General features: G+C 34.0%; 1 protein-coding gene across 1 annotated transcript; it reads left to right on the top strand.

The window, feature by feature from the left end:
• Positions 1–1,059: 1,059 nt before the first annotated feature.
• On the top strand, positions 1,060–21,660 carry LOC110467482. The gene is made up of 11 exons (XM_021524687.1): positions 1,060–1,123; positions 8,492–8,833; positions 11,290–11,753; positions 12,847–13,031; positions 13,277–13,416; positions 13,628–13,842; positions 14,145–14,280; positions 15,120–15,341; positions 15,729–15,977; positions 17,567–17,698; positions 18,879–21,660. The coding sequence occupies exons 2-11, from the start codon at positions 8,495–8,497 to the stop codon at positions 18,921–18,923; spliced, it is 2,127 nt and encodes a 708-aa protein (XP_021380362.1). The 5' UTR covers positions 1,060–1,123; positions 8,492–8,494; the 3' UTR covers positions 18,924–21,660.
• The last annotated feature ends 2,625 nt before the right edge of the window (positions 21,661–24,285 follow it).

The following is a 24,285-nucleotide window of genomic DNA, read 5'->3' as shown; positions in this document are numbered from 1 at the left end:
CTATACATGGTATTCAGCGTGAAAGCCATTACATAATGTATGTATAACCGTTTACAGATATAAAACGATTCAAATAATTGCATTTATCAAATGAATATCCATGAAAAACAATCTCTGAAGACGAAAGACTTTAGGGGCCGAGGTACGTAAATGTATTCTGCGCCAACAAAATGCCATTGCGCTGGGAATACATACTGTCGCATCATCCGTTTCCATTTAAGTTCTCTTAACATGGATCTGTGAAATGTTTTATTTTTATATAATTGAAAGTAGATGATACGATGACAAGGTACGGAAGTTAGTTAAATCAATTAATGGCTCTGTTTTAAATATATAAGACTTTAGCAAGACCAATGATATGTAGAACAGGAAAAAGCTTTTCTTTATTCCGAGCTATTTTGTTACGAAAGATCGAGGGGACAATTAATTTAGGTACCTGTAACAGGTCATGTCCCTGTAATCGAATGTCAGCGAACTATAATACGGCTACACCAAAATGAACCAGACATATGTCAATATTATTCACGAATGAGTGAACGAGATAATAGAGTCAGAATAAACATGTAAACATAACATGTTTTGTAATTTTGCTACATTGTTAACTGTTGAATATGTACATTCAAATTAAACAACTGCAAAGTGAAAACTAGAATCTCAATTCGACAAGTAATCTTAATGCTTTTGTGCGTTCTATGTCGTATGAATGTCTCGCGAAATTGGATTTTGTCAATCGCTTTTGATATGTACCAACGTATGTTATACTTTAAAACGATTGGATGTGCTTAACGGACCTGATCACAAAATCATATTTAGCGTGTTATGTTATGGATTAAAAGCCGTTGAATATCCCAAAACCGAAGCTCTATGGGAGGCCTGACTTAACAGCACCAATAGTTAGAATACCAGTACATCCATTAAAATACGTAAAAGCAATCATATAGGTTTTGGTACTTATTCTATAAGTTGAGTTAATTGTTTCGTTAATGTATTCCCACGATCACGTTTCTATATATATATATATATATATATGAATCGACAATGTAGTTCCTGCGAGAACTACGGACTTATCACATTAATTTCGCGGAAGACTGTTTCATACTCAAGAAAACAGAAAAAAACTAAGGTAGGTTATTTCTAACTTTGTCTTCTGAATGTGTCTAGCCAGAATATGTACTATTACTCAATGTGTTTAGCAAGAATATATAATATAACTGAATGTGTCTGGACAAAATACATAATTTTTCCTAGCAAGAATATATAATATAACTGAATGTGTTTAGCCAGAATGTTTGATAATGTCTTCTGGATGTGTTTAGCCAAAGCATATAATATAACTAAATGTGTCTAGCCAAACATATAATATAACTGAATGTGTCTAGCCAGAATATATAATATAACTGAATGTGTCTAGCCAGAATGTTTGATATTGTCTTCTGAATGTGTCTAGCCAAAACATATAATATAACTAAATGTGTCTAGCCAAACATATAATATAACTGAATGTGTCTTGCCAAACTTATAATATAATTGAATGTGTCTAGCCAAAAATATAATATCACTGAATGTGTCTAGCCAGAATATATAATATAACTGAATGTATCTAGACAAACATATAATATAACTGAATTTGTCTAGCCAGAATATATAATATAATTGAATGTATCTAGACAAACATATAATATAACTGAATGTGTCTAGCCAAACATATAATATAACTGAATGTGTCTTGCCAAACATATAATATAATTGAATGTGTCTAGCCAAAAATATAATATAACTGAATGTGTCTAGCCAGAATATATAATATAACTGAATGTGTCTAGCCAGAATATATAATATAATTGAATGTGTCTAGCCAGCATATATAATATAACTGAATGTGTCTAGCCAAACATATAATATAACTGAATGTGTCTAGCCAAAATATATAATATAATTAAATGTATCTAGACAAACATATAATATAACTGAATGTGTCTAGCCAGAATATATAATATAACTGAATGTGTCTAGCCAGAATATATAATATAACTGAATGTGTCTAGCCAGAATACATAATATAACTGAATGTGTCTAGCCAGAACATATAATATAACTGAATGTGTCTAGCCAAACATATAATTTAACTGAATGTGTCTAGCCAGAATATATAATATAATTGAATGTATCTAGACAAAATGTATATTTTTGTCTTCTGAATAATTCTAGCCAGAATATATGCTACTGTCTTCTGAATGTGTCTAGACAGTATGTATAATATTGTCGTTTGAATGTGTCTGGACAAAATATCTGATATTGTCTTCTAAATGAGATTAACCTGAATATTTGATAATGTCTAACTTGAGAATGGATTTTCCCATTCATGAAAGTATTTTAAAAACCGAAAAACCAAAAAACCAAAAAAAAAAAAAAAACGCCAACAAAAGAACGATAACTGACGCCTAGTGTCGCCCCGAACCGTAACAAACTTATCCATGTTCCGGATGAGAAAATAGTCCGTCAACAACAACTCATTTTAAGATTATTGCCTTTTTAAGCGTCAATGTAGAAACGGCGAAGCAAATGACACTACAATTGTTTTAAAATATCTTTCTACATGGTTTCAAGATTCATGGTATTCCTCCGCGCAAATCTATTTGTTTCTAGAAGTCAGTCGGAAGATATGGCTTCTAGTTGACTTTTTAAATTTGGAGAAATATACAAGGTAGTTGTATATAATTTGTGTTGTCAGGGTTTGTCGAAAGGACCTTATTACAGCTCGGGATGAGAAAAATTGTTCGAACGATAAACCCTGAAAACACAGGCTGAAAAACGATAAAATATTAAAGGATACTTAACGAATGAGTCACGAGAACGTCTCCTTATGCATTTATGGTGTGACATTCCAAACGAAATTTCTGCTGTTTAAAAAGTTACATATTTTCAAAAAATGATAATGAGAGGAATACATTGATATTGGGGTTCCAATTTTTGATTTTTTACAAACTATATATTTAAACGCAGTAATAGAGAGAGAAAATTATGTTTTTCCTGTCCAAATTCGACATTTAAATCTATTACAGTCATAAATAGCGTTGCAATGACTATCTCATTGAGACCTGTATAATAAATCATTACAAAGTGCAATTTGATACAAAAGGTCTCAGTGCAGGCAACCCTGTTCAAAGTTATTTAATGCATTATTTATGTATCTGTATGTAAATTGTAACTTGCATCTTTATAAACGAACCAATTCATCTTGTTTTGATTGATCACATGATTGTCGTTTAATGCAGTTAATCAACCATATATCATATTTTGAGTATATTCTGATATTATCTATTATGACCCCATAGACAATTAGGCAATATACATGTCGTCATAATATTGTGACCTCTAACTTTAGACAAGGAGTCAAAAGGACAATGCTGAAAAACTGACGCTATTAATTAAAATTTAATTCGTTTTAACATTGGATGAAAAATAAATAAATGAATAAACAAAACTCGCCCTGAAGCTACGTTTGTAATATGAAAGAGCCTCGCCTAAATGGCAATTCTGAATTTGTTTCATAAATTTTCAATTGAAGTTAAGCTAGTTTGGTAGTCGGTGGAACATGAAAAGGTTTCAAAATTCAATAACCAAGTAGTCGATCATTTTATTACATCATAGGTAGCTAGTCTCATGTTTACAAATGTAATACTTACCTTTTATCTCTCGTTGATCGGGTAAACACTAATTAATTTAGAAAAAAACGTTGCTGGGCCTGAGATGTTCATGCTTTTTCTGCACTCGATACAATGATAGCCAAAAAGATGCCCTCATCGCAATCCTGAGTCTGTATATTTCCAAAAGTGGAGCAAGAAGGTAACATTGTAAAATATAATACTAAAACTCACTTCAAAAGATGGGACGTGAAATATGTTTTATCATCTAAAGAACACATATTTAAATCATATATATTTTGTGAAAAGGTGCAAGTCACCATGAATTCTGTTTCTCAATCAAATAATACCGCTTGCATACCGCTTATATATGTAGATATACTTGCATACCCATGCATGTATATATACATGCACTTTACGTAGATGTATGGATAAAAAAACACGGTCATGTCACTATCTGACAGTGCATCGTCTTGAAATTTGTTAAGTGCAGCTGAGCATATCCTGTTTGTCAGTGTGATGATAAATGTCATTGAAAGGTATTTTAAATGATATATTTTATGAGGTTGTTTCGTTGTGCGTCAGAAAGCTCTTTCAGTGGTGAACGATCTATTCGAGGCAAACTGATTATATCATTTCTTGCAATACATCATAGGTTATGTATTCTGGCCAGGTGCCAATCGTTTTAACCGTGTTATAACTTTGTTGTTATATACTGTTACGTGTCCTCTAGTGAAGGTTAACAAATAATGATTTGATTCCAGTAACATTTTGTCACGCTTCTTATTTGATATAATGGCATTATTATTGATATATTTTGTAGGTTTTATACATTTATCTGAAGTTAAATGTAACAGAGGGGGAATGAATTATTGGAATAAATCAATTGCTTTTTCAATGTGTTGAGGCCAGAAAACAAATCGCAATATACAATTGTCTACATCGTATGTAAAACATTGTTTATACTGTAAAATAACAACAACAAAAATTCCTTTGATCCTTTCTAAAATTTAAAATTCAAATTAATTGAAGTCATCAATAACTTCCAAATGACAATCTTGTAAAGACCTTTATAACAAATCATTACAAAAGTGCAATTTGTGCACAAATGACTCCTTGACGACAACCTTATTGAAACGATCATGTGCGTATTAATTTTCACTTCCGTATTTTTATAAAAGGTCCTATTACTTTTCTTTTGATTAATCACATAATAACCATTATTAACATGTGCAGTTCACGGTATACTTGCCATATACAATTATTTGTGAATAAATTGTTGAACAAGCTTTTGAAAATTCGCAGGAATATCATACGTTCTAGTTGATATCTATCAAGTTCGGTATCTACCCAATAGCATTAGAGGTTGAATGTTGTTCTCCTGGTAATCTTTTTCAAGAATTCAAATGAACCTTCTAAATCATATAAATCTTAAATAGACCCCAAACCTCAGCTGCATAGCATAAAATACTGCTGACGAAAAAATTAAAAGATTTAAATTGCCTTAACATTTAATTGTGTGTTTTTTTCTTCACATTTATGAGATAATGCAAACAATGTTTTAATAACTATCTTGATCAGATAAATACATTTGACAATACTTGGGCTATTTATTAAAATTCATCTACGACATCATTTGGTTTAACATCATACATTTAAAATTCATGGTTTGAAATTATGTACCCGTTACGAAAACACCCAAAAATATCATTTACTAATATATATATATATATTTATTAGTAAATAAAATATATGTGAAGGCCGTCAAACATATTTTGAAGCACTTTGTTTAAAAAAAGTAAAGGAGATAGCTGTTTGTGAAAAAAGTGTGAAAACTCACTCTTTTAACATTAAACGGTATTTTACACAGCTGTTAAGATATTTAACAAGTCTTCAAAATTATCACGAATTTCAGTATTGATAAGCTTTAACCACAGGCTCACTCATTCAACATGTTGGAATGCCTTCCTGAAATCTTCAGAAAAAATATCAATGCATGCTTTGTTTTTTGATAATGTTTTAATTATTATCCATTGATAAAAAATAACACCAATTATACTTAGCCCTGGTCAAAACCCAAATTTTCACAAATATTTAACAAATGAATATTTAAAATAGATGTAAATGAATTGCAAACGAACTCATAAAGCTAGTACTCCGGATGTTATCTTAGTTATATTAAGTATTTTATGAACCGGCACAAATAATGGCCGAAGATAAAATATTTCAAAACCATTAAGACTGTTAGATTCAACTTTTTTAACTTACGATTTTTTAAAAGAATGTCCTTCTCTTCCATTATGCTAGTTTCTATTATTTGAATCAATATTACTATAAGTATGGTATCAAATTAGAATCATCAGAGTCAATATTAATGATAACTGTTGTTATATACATGGTATATTTTATATTATAACCATCAATGGAATACCCGGAATTGGCCGTTTTGTGTATAATGGAATTCCGTCTCCGTATCTTTTTTTTATGTTGTTGTTGGCTTCCTGTTTCCGGGAATAAAATGGGAAGTTGAAGAGTGAAGCTGTTTGGATTCACCTCTAAATAATCCTCTCACATCGCAAACCCAGTACATTAGGTTTACTTACATGTAATTCTTAAAATATTTGGATATCCATGTTTTCATTTAGTAAACAGTTTATAAAATGACATTTTGTAAATACTCGAGCATACCACCTGCTACGCTCAATTACTCTCTTTTAACTACATGTATTTAGGTACGGTAGCCTTATACTGTCCCATGCTTGTAATCAAATAATGCTGATTTGTTTTCAAATTTGTTTCATGATTAAAAACTTTTTATACTTTTAGAGTATAGTGTGTGAATTGCAAGATTTGAGAGAGCAGTTGACTAACTAGTTAGATAGTCAAATTTAACAACACCGACGAAAGGATCTATGAGGATGTTAAATTCATGCAAAAAACTATCAATCATTTCATTTATAGACTGCTGACTTACGTCAACAAAACAGTTTAAAGTCAAACGTCAAATCGTACCTGTGTAACAACTAAGTTTACGCACGCATATAGCGTAGCCGAATCGACTTCGATTACATATTGCCGACTCGTACATATTTTAAACCTTTGGTAACACACGCTTACAGGGTAGCCGAATCGACTTCGATTATATATTGCCAACTCGTACATATTTTAAGCCTTTGGTAACACACGCTTACAGCGTAGCCGAATCGAGGTAACATATTTACTTTTTAAGGATGGTTGAGAATTTTTCATGTTTGTAAATTACTATCATGCTAATTGCATAAACGTAATGTCAATACGTTATTTGAGCATTACTTGTGATAACGCTGATTCTTGCTTGATTAAAAGGCAGTCCTCTTGGTCAGAACATTTTTCAAGTGGCAAGCTACTAAAATTTGACTGGGTCGGCAAAGCTAACACGTTGAGTAAAAATAACCCACGTCCTCGAACTCGGTTTACTCGAATACCCCTCATTAGTCGAACAGTTCGTTTGGCCCCGACCGCGATATGGCGGACTATGTCAAAACGACAAGTACGTTACACATGCAGCTTTTTAATTATCTTTACTTCCTTAATGCCGGTGGCTAAATGTTTTCATTCTTCAGCTATTTAAAATCTTAATAAATTCTGTCATTGCGATTTAAGTTTTTTTTTCTTCTTTCATCTACTATCCACAATATTTGCAGTGCTCGTACTGTCTGTTGTCCTATCTGATAAAAGAATGATGACGTCGGTCGACCTCGGATTTGTCGAATATCATGTATTCCTCGAACTTTTGATGTAACTAGATTTTTTTTTTTTATTAGAATGTATGCAATTTAGTAATGCAAATGCACGCGTTTTTGTAGATGTATAGATACAACGGTTATATAACAGTTTGAAATTTCATCGAGCAGACTTATTTACAAATACAACTGCGCATATCCTATTCCCCAGGACTGTATCACATGCCATTGAAAAGACTTTAAAATTGTAAATGTTTGAGGTAGTTTGGTTGTGCATAAAAGGACTCTTTCAGCGCTGAACAACCTTTTGGAGTAAAACGAATTATATAAATGCTAGCAAAACATTCTGGGTTATGTAATCTATTCACGTGAAAATCGTTTAAACTGTTGTAAACAAACTACAGAAAACTAAATTGAGAAAGAAAAAAAAGTACTGATATTTTCTTACATTTCCTACAATGGCGTTATGGGGATCTGGCAACACTGAAGTTTAACTCCTTCTCAATGAACCTCTCCGCAAATTGACAAGATTTATATCAATCAGATAAAATTGATTAAATTGGAAATTCCCCTAACTTTGCACTTCACATATATTTATCTTAACGAAAGGATGTTTTTTTTTACATTTTAATACCCATTCGCCTTCAAGAGCTATATTGAAAATAATTGATGGTGAAATCGTATATTTTTCTCAAACATGTGAGGGGTCACCTGTTTTCATTGTTTTGATTTAATTTCAGTGATTTCCCAATATTTTCGTTTTTTTGGATATAACTATAGCATAGTTTGGCCAATACATATTTTGTGTATTGAAATCAAGACATTCTGAGATTTTGATTTTAATACTTTCCAGACTTTTTTCCATTTTCTGTATATATATTTTTTGTATATTGTTGATCTCAAGATTGCACAGATGTCATCACATTAAAAGCTTTGTTGCATGCTTTTTCACTGTTTAACGAAAGCAATTTCTAAATTACTTACCCTCAGATCTACCACAGAATTACAGAGAGAAAAAAACCCATGATTTACATACGGAACAGTTTTATCATTTGTAGACAAAGCAATGAATTCTAGACTTGAAAGTATGTTTGGTACCTTTTTATGTCGTTTCCTTTCCGCCAGATAATGAATAGAATGAACGGTATCTCTACAGTCGGAAGTGAAAATGGCACTAATGGTAGAGAGATGGACGAGGAAGTGTGTGATACCCAATGGGGAAAACTCGGGGCTTGGTTTATTGGACCGTCAGCTGAAAATACCGACGAGTTCTGTGAGCTAGCCATAGAATCTATTCGACAAAATGTCAAACCGAAGAACTACTTTCCAAATGACCCTAAGTTGATCACTCCCGAAGTGAAATCATCAACAAGTTACAAGACAGAAATGGCTAAACTGAAAATGGAACTTCAGTGCCTGAATGACGTACTCACGGAATCCATTCCGTACGCCAGTGTGCGATACCAGGTAGGGATCATATCATCCAACTCAAACAGACAAATAGGTTCAAATATATACTGAAGTAATATAAATTATTAGATATTTAGATCTTTTCAAGTAAATATTATGAATTTTAATTATTTAGAAAGAATCAAACTTAAATACATTAATAGAGGTTCCCCAACGAGTGATGGTCGGTTATTATGTTTATCTAACTCGAGTTAGTTAATTTTCAAATTGTATAAATACACGAGGTTTACTAAGTGTCTTTTACAATTTGAAAAGCAACTAACGAAAGTCAAATAGACATGAAAACCAGCCATCACGAGTATGGATCTCTAGCAACGCTCAGATGGTACATCTAGGAAACCATATGTGTCTCTTGTGTCTACATTATTTATGTTTTCGATTAGGAAGACAATTGACATCAACTTTGACGTCATAATAGAGGATGACGTCATACTTAGAATAGTGACCAATGAAATAGCGTCCAGGGTGTTACCCGCTAGTGGGTAACCATAAATGTTTACCAACTCCCAGCAGGTATACCCAGTTAGTCGAGAATAAGGAAATCTACAGTGGTTGTGAGAGAAATGTATTTAACCATCACGTTGTATCACTACATTTACTACAAAACCATACTAAATTATGTTGTCAATTATATAAGCTAAGATTAATGGGCGTTTTAAGTTTTTAGGAAAAACATGAAATATTTTAATTTTAAATAATAATAAATCATTGTATGAAGTAAACAAGAATCTTGTATAAGCTTACTTAATCTAATTCAAAATATGCAAGTAAACATGAAGCGCTAAAATACAAATGCTTAAAAAACAGTTAACATCTTTAATGGGCATTGGTTGGCGTTATTAAACGGCAGAGAAAACTATTTGCAATAATTATTAACATGGATATATAATATATCATTTTTAGGAGAATTGTCATTAATAAATGAAAACAACACATGTACTGTGTAGCAGTGGTTTTATTATCGATATAACTGCGTTCTGACAGAATAACTGAAATGTAAGTGCTACAGATTGATCAACCTTGTTATAGAGAATTAATAAAACGGTTGATAATTGGGGAAAAAAGTAATAAAACTTAAGCAGTCCAAGAACATAACTGTTGGATTTAGCTCAGCTATGTTTCATATATTAAGGAGGCTCCACCCTTTCGCAATTAGCCAGTAGAACTCAATGAAATTTTCACATAATGGTTATATCACTATGTAGAGATGATTTTATGAAAATCTAAGCATTCCGATAAACTGGGTTCTATACAAAAAAGACCGAAAAATTGATTTTTTTTCAAATTCAACACTTTCACTTTTTTTGAGCATGTGGCATTGTTCAAAACTATTGCAACAATAAAATAATGAAAAGAAACATTGCTAATCAACCCTACAAATATTTCATTTATCATAAAATATCTACAACTTGTTACAAAAAGCGTTTTTTATTGAAATTGTATGATAACAGTTACTAAATACAAGCTAAAAGCAAACAGGACACATAGTTTCATACAAAAAGACTGAAAAATTGAACCAAATACACACAAAGTCTTTATGATTAATTTATTTTACATTTTACGATAATTTTGATCCTGACGAGAGTTGTCTACCTTGAAAAAAACCGGAACGTTTTGCAGAGGGATAGAATTTATACAATGACGCTTATTTTCTTTACTATTCCAAAAACGACGGAAATAAATTAAATTACTATATTTAATTGTCAATTTACTGTTCTTTTATGGAACAAAATTACTCTCAATCATGTACACTTTGGACATCATTCCATAGCCCGCTTACGCATGGTACATATCAACATGTCAGGTACATATGTAACCATAGGCTATCGCATGGTATGCCGTTATTACGTGCACGCACATGCACTAGCATTTGATAGGGATCTTGATATTTTACAAACCACTAATTTCACAGAGTTATTGTAATAGCATTTGTGAACCAATTTATCTGACAGAGCGTAACTCGCTCGACAACAAAAGTCGTAGCGACCAAGAGCTTGTGAATTAATGTTAGCATATGATACGTACAGGTGAGGTTGGTAAACAAAACACATCAGTCTGCATTCCATGCGCCTCATATACGACATTCTTGAAGTCGTCTGATCGCATGTCAGTGTTTTCCCGTGAGTTAATTAATGTCTTTGTATCATAAACTTTATTTCTGAAGTACGTGTGATTACACATTTCCAAGTTAAGTCTCGATATCGGGTGTTGACATATCATCGTCACGCACGTGCACTATTGTTTACCCGGTGTTACTATAATTTACACTACGGTAATGGAATGCCCGATACGCAATACGGAAATGACGACACGAAAATACGACAAGAAAAACATGTGTATTACGAAGGGTGGAAAGTCCTTAATCATTATCTTATGAATTTTCTGCTTGAAAGAAAAATTAGAATTTTTACTCGAATTCGACAATGATGGAATATTTCACATGTAATAAACAGGGTCACATGGTGTCTGAAGCGACGATGGCGGCCAAATTAGGTTACCTTTCCGCATGGATGACCAATGCTAATAATGCGACAAGTGAGCTCAGTCCAGTAACAACACAACTGGAAATAGAGGTCGGCAAGCAACTCTGTGAAATGATCGGATTTGAAGCAACACACAACCCGTGGGGACACATCACTAATGGTGGGTCCACCGCCAATATAGAGGCATTGTGGGCATCCAGGAATATCAAGTTCTTCCCGTTGGCAGTACAGAGAGCCATTAAGGATGAACGGCTGCTTGTCAGTGCTAAGGAACTGAACGTGTATATTCCAAGGCTGGGTAGAAAACAGAAGATAACAGTCACATCAACGTGGGACTTACTGAATCTTGATCTTGATGACATCGTAGCTTTACCTCAGGAAATTCAGCGACTGACACAAAAAGACGCTTCTGATCTCAAAGATGTTATTAACAAGTAAGAATATTCTTAATTGTCACTATCGATAGGAACTTGGCAGATATGTCCAAGAATGTCAATCGTTGGTTCATTCTAAATTATGAATGCTTGTACTGCCAAACCTGTATTTTATCAATTTTATTTTATCAATCATAAATTTGTAGGTGTCCAAATTGACTGTTCTATAGGTTTATATTACATGTCTGAACCCTGATACTGGGGAAACTGTGGCTTGCATGCCCTGAAGGTGGGTTTATTGCTGGGAGTATAGGGGATTGATGTCAAATAACATTGACACTGAGACCTGCCTATGTCTAGAGCTTACACAGTCATATCTCCTCACTTAACAGTTTCTCATTTGGTACCAAAACAGATGCTCGGATCAATGAGGGGGGAATTAGGGGGGCGACAGCCTCGTTTTCAGGGACCAGGAGTAATATCCTGGTAAATACCAGCTTTTATATCTAACAATTCTCGGTTTTGTTCTCCGCAAAAGTAGAGAAAGGGGGAGGGATAGGGTCTCTCGGTCACTTCAATGCAGCGATACCCTTTACCTTTAGACAATATTGGGCCGGACCAGGTAGATTAACGACAGACATCTTACAGGGAAATCATGTACTTACCCATTTTAAGACCCATTAATTATAAGACAAATCAAGGGTTTCCGTTGAATCACAAATACCCATAGTTTTTACGAGTGAAATTATTTGTATATTCTGCGATACGAGTGAAATATACATGGTATTTAACGAGAAGCCATTAATTTGACTGATGAATTACTGCAACAAAAAAATGCGGGAATTATTAGCAGATTCCAATGGCTATGCGCTATTTTGAATGGGTTAGTTCTGCCGTTTTCTGCTCTTTTCTGTTAGGATTTGCTCGTATAAATGTATTCAATCACATTTGTATAAAACTGAAATATGCGCTATATATGTACAAAACAGTCAGCACAACAGAAAATACGCAGCAGATAATAGAAAGTTACATTTTTATTTGGTAAATATACAATTGATATCATCACTTGTGAAAGCACAACATTTCGTATATTTTCACTTTTTATCCACAACTTTCGCTGGTATAAAATATAATACATTGTTTTTATTACTAGGTCCAGTCTAGCCCACAACGGTTTCGTCCAGTTTTATCTGTTGCACGGTTTAAGGACCGCACCTATTATTATAGCATCGGCGGCCAACCACTTCTCTTGGGGGAAGGCTGCGACGCTTGTGGGCATCGGAGGCCGAAATCTCGTATGCGTTCCCTTCGATCGATACGCTCGCTTGGATGTTATAGGTAGGTCAAGATGCATGATGAAGATAAACAAATCGATAAGTGAAATATAGAAAACATTGACAAAAGTTAATATATCTACATATCTACATGAAGCTTACGACACAAGTTCTTGTTTGTACGGGTCTCTCTTAAACCCTACAGATTGCACATTTAATCGTTACTTAACTTTCCTAGTACCTTCTACACATTTTTTGGTTTATAGATCCAGGTAATTCAGTGACTTATATTCGTTTGATTCTACTCAGCATTCCGGAAACTTCTAGATGAAAAGTTGGCTAAGAAGATACCAGTCATTGCAGTGATATGTGTGATCGGTACAACAGAACACGGAGCGATCGATCCTGTTGCTGATATCCTGGACCTGAGAGCAGAGTACAGAACCAAGGCAAGGAACAAGAATACTTTTGTTTATACCTTTTTGATGATAAAGTCAGCTTATTTTATGGAGCGGCGCTGAGACTAAAGTTAGGTCATGAAGGACCTTTGAGCCAGATACATTTTGTATCAATTAAGGCGATGTCAAATATCTGCGGCACTTGTTTGAATGTGTTAAATTTGATTAATCATTTTCATTCCCCACAATAATGCTGTTTTAGGGCCTGAACTTCTACATACTGGCAGATGGGGCCTGGGGAGGCTACTTTGCAACACTCGTACGGAAACCTCACGGGGATGACCAGACCCTACCTCACTTTCCTATAAGCGACTACACACGTGACCAGCTGATCCGCCTAAAGGATGTTGACACTATGACAATCGACCCTCACAAGTCAGGATACTGTCCTTATCCGGCCGGAGGTCTGTGTTATAGGTAAGACAAAGGCAGGGTTAAAATTTTCAAAAATATTCATATTTTCATATCTTTTTGTTCAAATTATTTTTTTCTGTACTTTTCTATATTTGGTCCTGTAAAACGATTACATATAAAGAACGGTCACTATAGGAATCGATCAACAAACATTAAAATCAGGTTTGTGTGTTTCACCCCCGGCTTCAATGTTGGGATTGTAATGGACAAAAGATAACATGATATTCGAGATTAATACTAGTATTGGTAGTATTGTTCTAAGCATGGTTGAAAGAAATCGATGTTTATGTTTTTTTTCCATATAGAAACGGACACATGAAAGCGTTCATCTCCTTTGCCACCGACATGGTGTTCATGGACACAGCCACGGTCTTCAATTGCGCTGGAATCGAGGCGTCAAAGCCTGGAGCGGGGCCGGCCGGTGTATACCTTGCTCATAAGGTACTGTATTTGTTAATTGTAAGGCGACTAATATTGAAAACATGTAGAACACTTGGTATCTGTCGGTGTCTTTCTTATTTAGGACATTGAAGAAATTATCTGCTCCCCCATAGCAACAAAAGACTAGTTTATCTTTTCCTTTTCTGTCATGGTGGTGTATTCCTTAAATGCATAAACGGTAGGCTTGTTGTCAGAAAATATTAATCGGGGATACGAAAGCTGCATGATATGAGCTTTGAATGTTTAAGTGTGATAATTCTATAAAATATGTTTTAAGTGGTAGATCATCAGTGGATGTTGTTGCAATTACAAATAGTATTGTTACAATTAAGCGATTGGCCTTTTTCAGCATATGGTGTTTAGCTGTTTAGCAAAAAGGAACACTCCACGTGATATAAAAGTAATAAGTACATCTTGTATTATCGTAATTCTGATGACATAACTCCGGTGGATACTTTCGAAATACCTGCGTTGTGAGATGGATAAAAGAAAGGGAGACAATTTTCCATACCACTTTACAGTTAAGCATAGGGTCCGTAGATGCTTATATTTGAGTTTGCATTATATATCGCGCATAGGGAGAATACTAACATATCGAATTGTCAAAAATAAAACTGACTAACTCGGCATATTCCGGTACCCTTCATCACAATATGATAGGTGCGGAATCTACCGAGTTCTGGCGAGTGCTAATTTTGGTGTTCATTAATCGGTTGATGTTTCATATTTGGCTGTTACGATTTAGCAAACCAAGAACAAACAAGACGATGCTCTGATAAAGTTACATATTCCTCTCGTACATGTTTATCTTATAACCGGCTTTGGCCATACATTACTAGGTCATTGGGCTGAACAGTTCAGGCTACGGTCGAATCCTGGGACAGGCAATGCTCGGCGCTAAACTGATGTACTGTGCCTGGCTGACAGCCGCCAATACTGATGACAACTTTGTATGCGTTCCATTGACTCCAATTCCGGACAACTTCGACCATGACGAGGAATCGGCGAAGCGTTTTATACGAGCGAAGATCCTCGATACACCGTATGTTGATCTTGTGCTGGTAAGTAATGAAGAACGTCATTTGTATGTAAAGTAAGTCGCCATGGCATCATTGTCCGTTCTCCTTGATTCAATGTATTTCTCTACAATTAAAATATGTTATTTAAATACTAGACTTTAGCGAGACTGCTTATGACTTGCAAAACACTGTTTTATCAAAAATGCAGACGTAGAGAAGAAATGAATTAAGTAATATTTGAAACATGAATAAGAACAATATAAATCTATATATAAATGCACTCATGAACATGAGAGAAATTATGTATCAGTCCGCTTACCAACAACCCTCTTAAAAGTAATTGATGTATTGAAAAGTCCGTTGTAGTATTTACAATAAAACACAATCTTACAAATTCAATATGAAAACTATTTTTTATCTTCATGCCAGGATAACGAAGTGATGCATTTTCTGTCTGAAATCGGTCCTGATGCAGCTATCAATGCTTTTGCCGTCAACAAGAAAGGCAACACCTGTGCCGATAAGTGTAACCGTCTCAACATGGCCGTCTTTGACAGGTTATCTCAGTCGAACCCCAAAGCAAAGAAAGTTGGTGATGTACCGCTGTTCCTCACAAAATCAAGACTTGCCCAAAAAGAATGCTTCAAAGTCTTGAATACCTTCAAAGAACGCCTCGGGGTAAGTGTAATAGGCTATAACTATCTTTTCCATGTATTTTAGATTCCTCTTTCTATTTATTTTTCGTGATGATAATCAAAACACATGTTCAGATATGAATATAACGAGGTTTGAAATTGGGAAACTTTGCTGCCCCCTATTGCATGATCGTAAGAGGCGATTAAATTTGGGACCTTATCTCTTCTCTCCTTTCTAAATAACTTTCTTCTTCCTAATGTCTCCCCTGACAATGCCTCACTTTTGACCATTTGTTGAGCGTTCGCCCCTGTGAGGAAGGCTTTGGGTTCTGTCCCCTGGCCGAGACATACCAAAGTCTTTGAAAATGGTAGTTTATACTCCTGCTTAACGCTCAGAAAATTAGGAGTGGGACGACTGGTTCGCCCGTTGTCAGTAAAATGTGACCGGGTGGGGCGTCCTGCTGGGTGTCTTCGGCAGTATGTTTCAGTGAGGTAGCACTATAAAGTCAGCATCAGTTCCGCGCTATCACAAGGAGACAAACACGAACATATCGCAGCCTCCCAAACTACACACACATACACTACACGCATGCATCTTGGACACAGGGGAGGCCGTCCACAATTGACCTTAGCTGTTAATAAGACGTTAAACAAAATCAAACACGCAAACAAACTAAGCTAACGTCTTCGACATATTTTCAAACGACATTTTGGTATCAATATTTCCAAATATACACTGGATATTTTCATAACCGTGCTATTTTCCGTTATTTATATTGAATAATCTTAATCTTTAATCGCACGTCCATAAAAGGCTTACAAACACTTATTAATGTAACGGGTTTCTTCGTCAAACCTTTTGATGAATCAAGAAAACAGTTTTTTGTCATAGAAAGGTTTTTAAATTCCTGCATTGTGAATTTCAAAAAGCCTTTTTCCAATTGTTAAAATCATTCGTAAGGAACGCCCTGTTGCGTAAATGTCCTTTTGAATGTTATGAATGAACGTTATTGACATATTAAATATCGTGTTTTATCGTTTTATCAGTTCAAAAATACGGTATAATTTCTATAGCGTGCTTCCATTTGCCCATTTATTACTTCAGTCTCGGCCTGGATGCGGCAGTGTCTATTCAGTCCTTATTCATTTAAAAGAAAGTTTAACATTGATTCATGTATTTAACAACATTTATGTAACAAAGGTCCATACGGTAGGAAATGAATAAAACGGTGGGTGTGCCAATCGCGACACGTAAACAAAACAGAATAGATAAAAGAATAGTCATGTTTAAACAGACTTTGTTGAATTGTGTTGAATTGTGTAATATATTTTCATAACTATTGCATTATATATATATTGCTATCATTAATTCATTACCTTTTTGTCAAGTTATTTTATTGTATTCAACGAATGTATATACTTTGATATATTCACGGTAACTGATTAAACAGAAATCATTTGGAATATTAGAATACATTTAAGTGAAATCACATAAAGATAGTAGAGTGTAGTAAGACGACTGTTACTGTGTTATGCATATGACATATTTATAAATGAAGGTCAGAAACTTATTTCTGGATAAAAACAACTTAGGTGACAATAACGGAACTGTCGCCTCACATTCTTCTATAGATATCGACCGACTCAAGCGACGTGCTTACCTTTCTAAGGAATACAGTTACTAACCCTTGGACGGCGGCTGACCACACGATACCGATGCTGGTCCAGCACTTCCGCAATGTGGTCATTGAGTGCATTGAAGAGGTATGGACAGAACATGCAGACTTCTGTTTATAGCTCATTTGAGTTTATCTATTGATTCAATTATACTTTTGCAATCCAATAGGCATCGAAACCCACTAACAAGTTTCACAGAAAATAACAGTACATAATTAAAGACATATTACAACATCACAGACAAAGTGTACAATTGTAAAGCATAAAATGATACATCAAATATCAACAGACTATGTCTATGTGGAATATATTGAATCTGTTCCAAATCTGTTTTTATTTTCTTTTTAATTTCTTATGATTCAATAATTCAAACGATTTATTTATACAGATTTGTATTTGCTAAATAAACTAGAATCGATTTCATTTGTTCATTTTTCTTCTCATAAAAAATAAAAGCCGATTTTCTGTTGACTTCTTTCTATTTCTATTGACTTATTTCTTTAAAAGTATTAACAAGAGGATGCATATAATATTTGAAATACAATAATAGATAAAAAAAAGTTTGAATCAATGTCATTTGTCGATGTGCTTTCCCACACATTTGAAAAATTGAATAATATTTCCAATACCATCTTTCTTCGTGCATCTTCTCAAGTCTATTTTCAAACATATCACAACTCACAATGGCATAGCTTAAACGATGTGAAAGAGAGATAACTAAATATTCCTTTCGGCGGTTTAGATATAATGTCCAATATACAGCCGATCTTTGCTGATCAAGACACAACTAATCCGGTTGTGACCCTGCAACACACCATTTATCCGGTTGCATCCCTCTCCAAGTATCACTTATCTGATTGTCTCGTTATCCAGACCACCACTTATCCGGCTGTCTAGCTATCCACTCCAGCCATCACTAGTCAAGTTACTCCCATATCAAGTCAAATGTCTTAAACGGAAAAAGTGGTATTTTATGAAGACAATAGTGCCCCTTATCAGTTATTTTCGCAAACAAGTTTCTTTCCCTTAAACGGACTAGGCTGTGTTATCGAGGCTTCTCCATTTTTAGCTAAACTTCGCAGACAAATTAACGATTATTTACTTATAAATTAATAAATGGATACACAAATTACTGAAGGGGTGCACATTTTAATCGGTTTTTGTTGTTGATTTCGACTTGAGAGCCTTCAATGTATAATATATATTGACTTTACTATATGGTTATTATTTATATGCGAAATGATTAATTAAATCATTTATATTACAGATCGACCAGTCTGAAGGAAAACTCAACGGTCACACACATCGATGAGCAGTGTCCTTCCTACAAATGAAGTTGTTGGATATTGACACAAATTTGATGAACAGTTATGTACTTTTGTTGAGGTTAATTCTTAGTTTTATTTACCTGAGGAAAACGGAACATTAACTGACATTATGAAAATATTCCTTTAACATCAAAAAGGAAGAACTGAACTGCATGGGTCTTACATTTTACACTTGCATATTTTGTTGTGGCGTCGCAATCTAAAGTGAAATGAAAGGCTTTATCTTTAACTATACAGTTTGTCTTTATATAATCCAGTCTTGTAAATCAAGTATCAACTAATTGTCTACCAGGTGTTAGGGAACAGGTTGGCTTTTTAAAAGATTTTTCACTAATCTAGCCAGTTTTGCTTGAGACTCAGGTAACCGAATTGTGTTAAACACGTTTTAATTATGTCTCCCCTTTGAATGAATGGAGACATTATTTAAGTACTGGCTCGTCTTCCTGTTCTTCTAATAATTTCCTGTCCAGGCCGTAACTTTAAAACTGTTGTTAAAGATACATTTATGGAGCTCGCACTATACATGTATCACCTACAGACAATGTGCAATTCACTGTCGTTATGCCACTGTGACCTTGACCGCATTGTCAAAGGTCAAATAAATGCAATCTTTTCCGTAACATTTAAATCATCAAAGATATCTCAATGAACCTTGCAGTATATCTGCATCACTCAGAGAGATGATTTGCAGTACACTGTCATAATGTCGCTGTGAACTTGATCTCAAGTGCAAACTTTTCAGTTGTAACTTTTAAAATATTAGGTTAATGTGATTTTCCACGTCATAACGTTCCATTTGCATTTATCCTTATATCAAATGATTTTTATAGGTTATTAGTGGACAGTTCCTCTAATAACAAAGGACTTGGGGCATCATACTTTTCAACTTGAATTTATTTAACATTTTTTTATTATAAACATCATATTGATTAATTGAGACTATCTTTTTTGGCGCAGATTTTTTCCAATGCGCATGCGTGTATGCCTTACCATAGCAACAAAATTGTTTTGCTATGCAGAAAGAGACAAAATATGGCATGCAGAAATGAAAGCCTCCGCATGTGACAAACAAATGTTCCTTTCTACGAATGAAGACTGGTATGACAATGTTTAAGTAAGATACATATTTATATGTTTTATGCAAAAATGCGGAGGCTTTCAAAATTGAATAGTTTTTAGTTCTTCAACAAAATAGCGCACAAAAGACGATATCCACGTATTTTATTACGAACATGCGAGTTAATCTCTCTCTATGTAATGCCATAACTCCTAGACCAGTTGTTGAATGAATTTGAAATTTCATATTTGCGTACTTCATTTACTCCAAATTACGAATATAAAAACTAAATTTAAATTTCCGATGAGGCCGGAAATGACCCTTAACGCCCCTTATCCTTTAAGAACATTGTAGTCAAACGGTTATTTGACTTAATCAGCGATTTTTGTTTTTGCAATGGAAGGAGGGAAGAAAATTGACTAATAAGGTGAGACATACATTCAATCATAAAAACAAACCTCTATTTCTAAGAAGAAAAGTGTTCATATGCATGTACATACATTTTTTACGTAGAGCCGTTTATTTTCACACATAGATTAGATGATATGCCATTACATAACAGGTTATTATATTCTTTGGTTGGTTTAGAACGGAGACCGTCAATGCAGTAAATTAACGATTTTGTTCCTTTCCTTTTAGGATTTATTGATTTTACAAAACGTGTAACGATTTTCTTTTATTTTTGTTTGAATAATTAAACATTTTGTTGGGATTATTATGCAATATTAGTTTTATTGTTGTTTTTAATGTTTTGCCAATTCACGGCATTTGAATCAGTTAGAATTTATAGCAGATAACTCATTTTTAGTTGTGCTTATTCAAAGCAATCACGTTTACTATTAAAGAAGATCGGGGCGTCATGAATGACACAGTTTTGAACAAAAAATCCCACACAGCAATATTCAAAATAGGCGTTGCACTTAATTGTAATTTTCTTCTCATATTTTTTTAAGTTCGTCGTTTACTCTATTAATTAACCTTGTAACCAAATATAAGAGATTTTGCTAACAAAATATGTGATAATTGAACTTGAATAACCATGACTTATTATTTTACTGACACTCAAGGTAAATAAAGTAATTGTAGTAACTTATCAAGCGGACTTTGTAAGCTCTTTTTTTTAGATATTGCTTTCGATACAACTACGAGTCAAATGTTAATACAGATGTACAACAAATGTACAACAATTTGAAAGTCAGGTACTACCTTTCCAAAACAAAATAAAACCCTATTGATATTAATTGACAATATATATATAAAAAAATAATTGGATATGCCTGACAGTAAAAACAATTGAACATAAGCATTCATTTAGCTTCGGTATAAACTTCTTTTTAGCATCCCTTCACCAATCAAAGTACACTTGAAGTTAGATATACAAACGAAAATCAAAGCGGATCTAAAGTCAAATTCCAAAAAATACCATCTACTATATCTTTACGTTTATATATATATTGAAAAGATAGAATACGTAACAAACTTTTCGTTTAAGGTCGAATGAGTGTATTGATAAACGGAAATAGGAAATACATCCATAGTTGAAAATCCAATGTAGGGAGACAGTATCACAATTTACGCATATCCTAATGTTTAATCTTAAACTGATGAATATTGTATGTTTATTATTGACAGAACTGTGCGTCTCTCAATATTAAAGTATTTCAAAGCAATCCAGGCATTGAGTCATTTGTTTTGTATCAATGAGTCACATGTGCCCATTTTTCTGTACTTCAGGAAACCGGCTACCTATTTCACTAGTGTGAAGTTTTTCAAGAAAGATAACTCTTACATGCAATTACTATGTGTATATGGTTTTAATATAAAATGTCAATTTTTAATCGTTTATAGATAATATATTTTACATAATATCAGCATTTATTAAATTGTTATACATTAATGCAATACTAATCTATGTCTGTATCATTTTTATTGACATTATTTTGCAAAAATTTGGTGCTTCATTTTTTTCTTCAAAATTCACTCCTTTTTACATAAATTTCCATTTAAAATCCTTAAAATTCTGACAACCTATATTTTTTGTGGCAGTAAATTTTCTTTACTTCAAAGCAATATAAATACAAAATTTGAAGAAATTCTCCTGAGGAATGGTGACACAAACCTATTACCTTAAGAATGATATTTCAATGTGCTAATCAAGAATTTTGGTATCTTTACAATTTCATAAAGTTACACTGTTTATATTTAATGAAAATATTGCCTATTCATGACAAGAATCTTACAAGAATCAAATAGCATTGTTAAGCAAATTTGGTAGGGAATAACCCTGCGAATTGTGTACAATAAAAGGGATACCCACAGCACGGTGTTCCTGAAGTGTACCTGTTATTGGTAATTTTATGCTATATTGTCATTGGAAAGGAACTACAATATTGACAATAGAGACGGTACAGTACTCGTCTTAAGTGTGCATAGTTGGCCAAAATTGATGTATTTAGGATTGATTCTAATGTAACAGGTATGACATCTGCCATTTTCCAAGTCCCTGACCCTGTTTAATACAATACTCTTACTCTTATATTGAGTGTTCTGTGGTATTTTAAGACGGACATAGCTGAATTTAACATATCTGATGTTCTTCCGTGGACCATTCAAACCCCTGATTTTAACTTTACATAACATGAGCGAGGGAAACCAAATGTTATGCCCGAAGAACACAAATCCTCCTTTCGGGAATGCATTTCGAATTACCCTTCTCATACACAACTTTACACCGATGGTTCCAAAGAAGGTGAGAAAGTGGCAGCAGCCTGCTGTACTGCTTATACGTGCACTTCAGTCCGACTACCAGACGGCGCCTCCGTATTTTCTGCTGAAGCATGCGCCATTGGTTTGGCCCTCGACCAAATCGATGAACACCGAATTAAAAAGGCAATTATTTGTTCAGACTCTCTATCTGTCCTACAGAGTTTACATTTCCGAGATCCTAAAAACGCACTCGTACAAAACCTTGCTCTTCGAATATCTCGTATCTTAACAAAAAGTCTAAAATAACTTTACTATGGATCCCGAGCCATGTCGGAATTAAAGGCAACGAATTTAATTTAATTCTTTATTTATTTTACGAGGATTACAAACAGCCCGAAGGCTACTAAATGCTCTCCTCAACATATATCAAACATACAATATGTACAATTACACAAAAGACGTACAAATGTCGCACACACTTGCACTCACACATACACACATTACAGAGAGAGAGTCTGTTTGAATTTACGATATATTCAACAAAATGGTCAAATAATGTTTTGTTCTCAATTTCGTTTAGAGTTTCTAATCCACATAAAATTATTTTGACAAGAACATTTGGCATGAGCTCTACAATAAGGTTGGAATTGATGTTTGGAGCGAATATACGACAAACAGCACGGAGCATATTGGAACGGATTCGGTTATATTTTGGACATAGTAAAAAGAAATGAATTTCCTCTTCGGAGGTGTTCGCGCAGAAGTCACAGAATTTGTTATTAGTTAAATTGTAAGAGTATCTATGCTTGTTTAAAGCACTTAGTCCCATTCTTATTCTAGGGTGATTGATTTTTCCTTTCCCATGTCCATATGCATACAAAGAGTTTGTTTGTGGAGTGGATAGATTTGACAGTGCTAGAGAGAAAGACGAATTTGCTGACAGGAAAGCAAAAAATGCATTGAATCTCGAACAAACAAATATCAAACTACCATACACAGATTTTAAACCTACTATTCGTACATCCATTCAAAATGAATGGCAGCAACGCTGGGTTCTCGAGACCACCAACAAACTTTTTAAGATACAACCGAAACTTAAAACATCTTTTCCCAGTCGGAAAGATCGTAGAGAGGAAGTTGTCCTCGCTCACCTCCGTACTGGGCACACATATCCTACTCATTCATACCTTTTAAAGCGAGGAGATCTACCTTCATGCCACGCATGTGACACTCCATTTACAGTGGAACAATTTTTAATAGAATGTTCCGATTTTAAACACATTCGTGATAACTACTTTCGAGTCCCGGATATGAAAACTCTTTTCAGTTCCGTGGACTCGAAGGCATTATTTAACAATTTGAAAGACATCGGTCTATTTTATAGACTCTGATGTCTTTTGACCCACCTTACCCTTTTTGACGTTGTATATATATCACATATTCCATATCATCTATTCGTTATCTCTTTTATTATTTTAACCCCCTTTTTAATTTTTTATTATCTACACATACAATGCGAATGCTTTTAAAATGAACCATTTTATCTGATTTTATCTTCGCTACTCACATGTTTGTTAAAAAAA

This window comes from Mizuhopecten yessoensis, unplaced genomic scaffold (assembly GCF_002113885.1).
Source record: "Mizuhopecten yessoensis strain PY_sf001 unplaced genomic scaffold, ASM211388v2 scaffold11173, whole genome shotgun sequence".
Lineage (NCBI taxonomy): Eukaryota > Metazoa > Mollusca > Bivalvia > Pectinida > Pectinidae > Mizuhopecten > Mizuhopecten yessoensis.
Note: the sequence above shows the minus strand (reverse complement) of the source record. Positions and strands in the feature narration are given on the sequence as shown.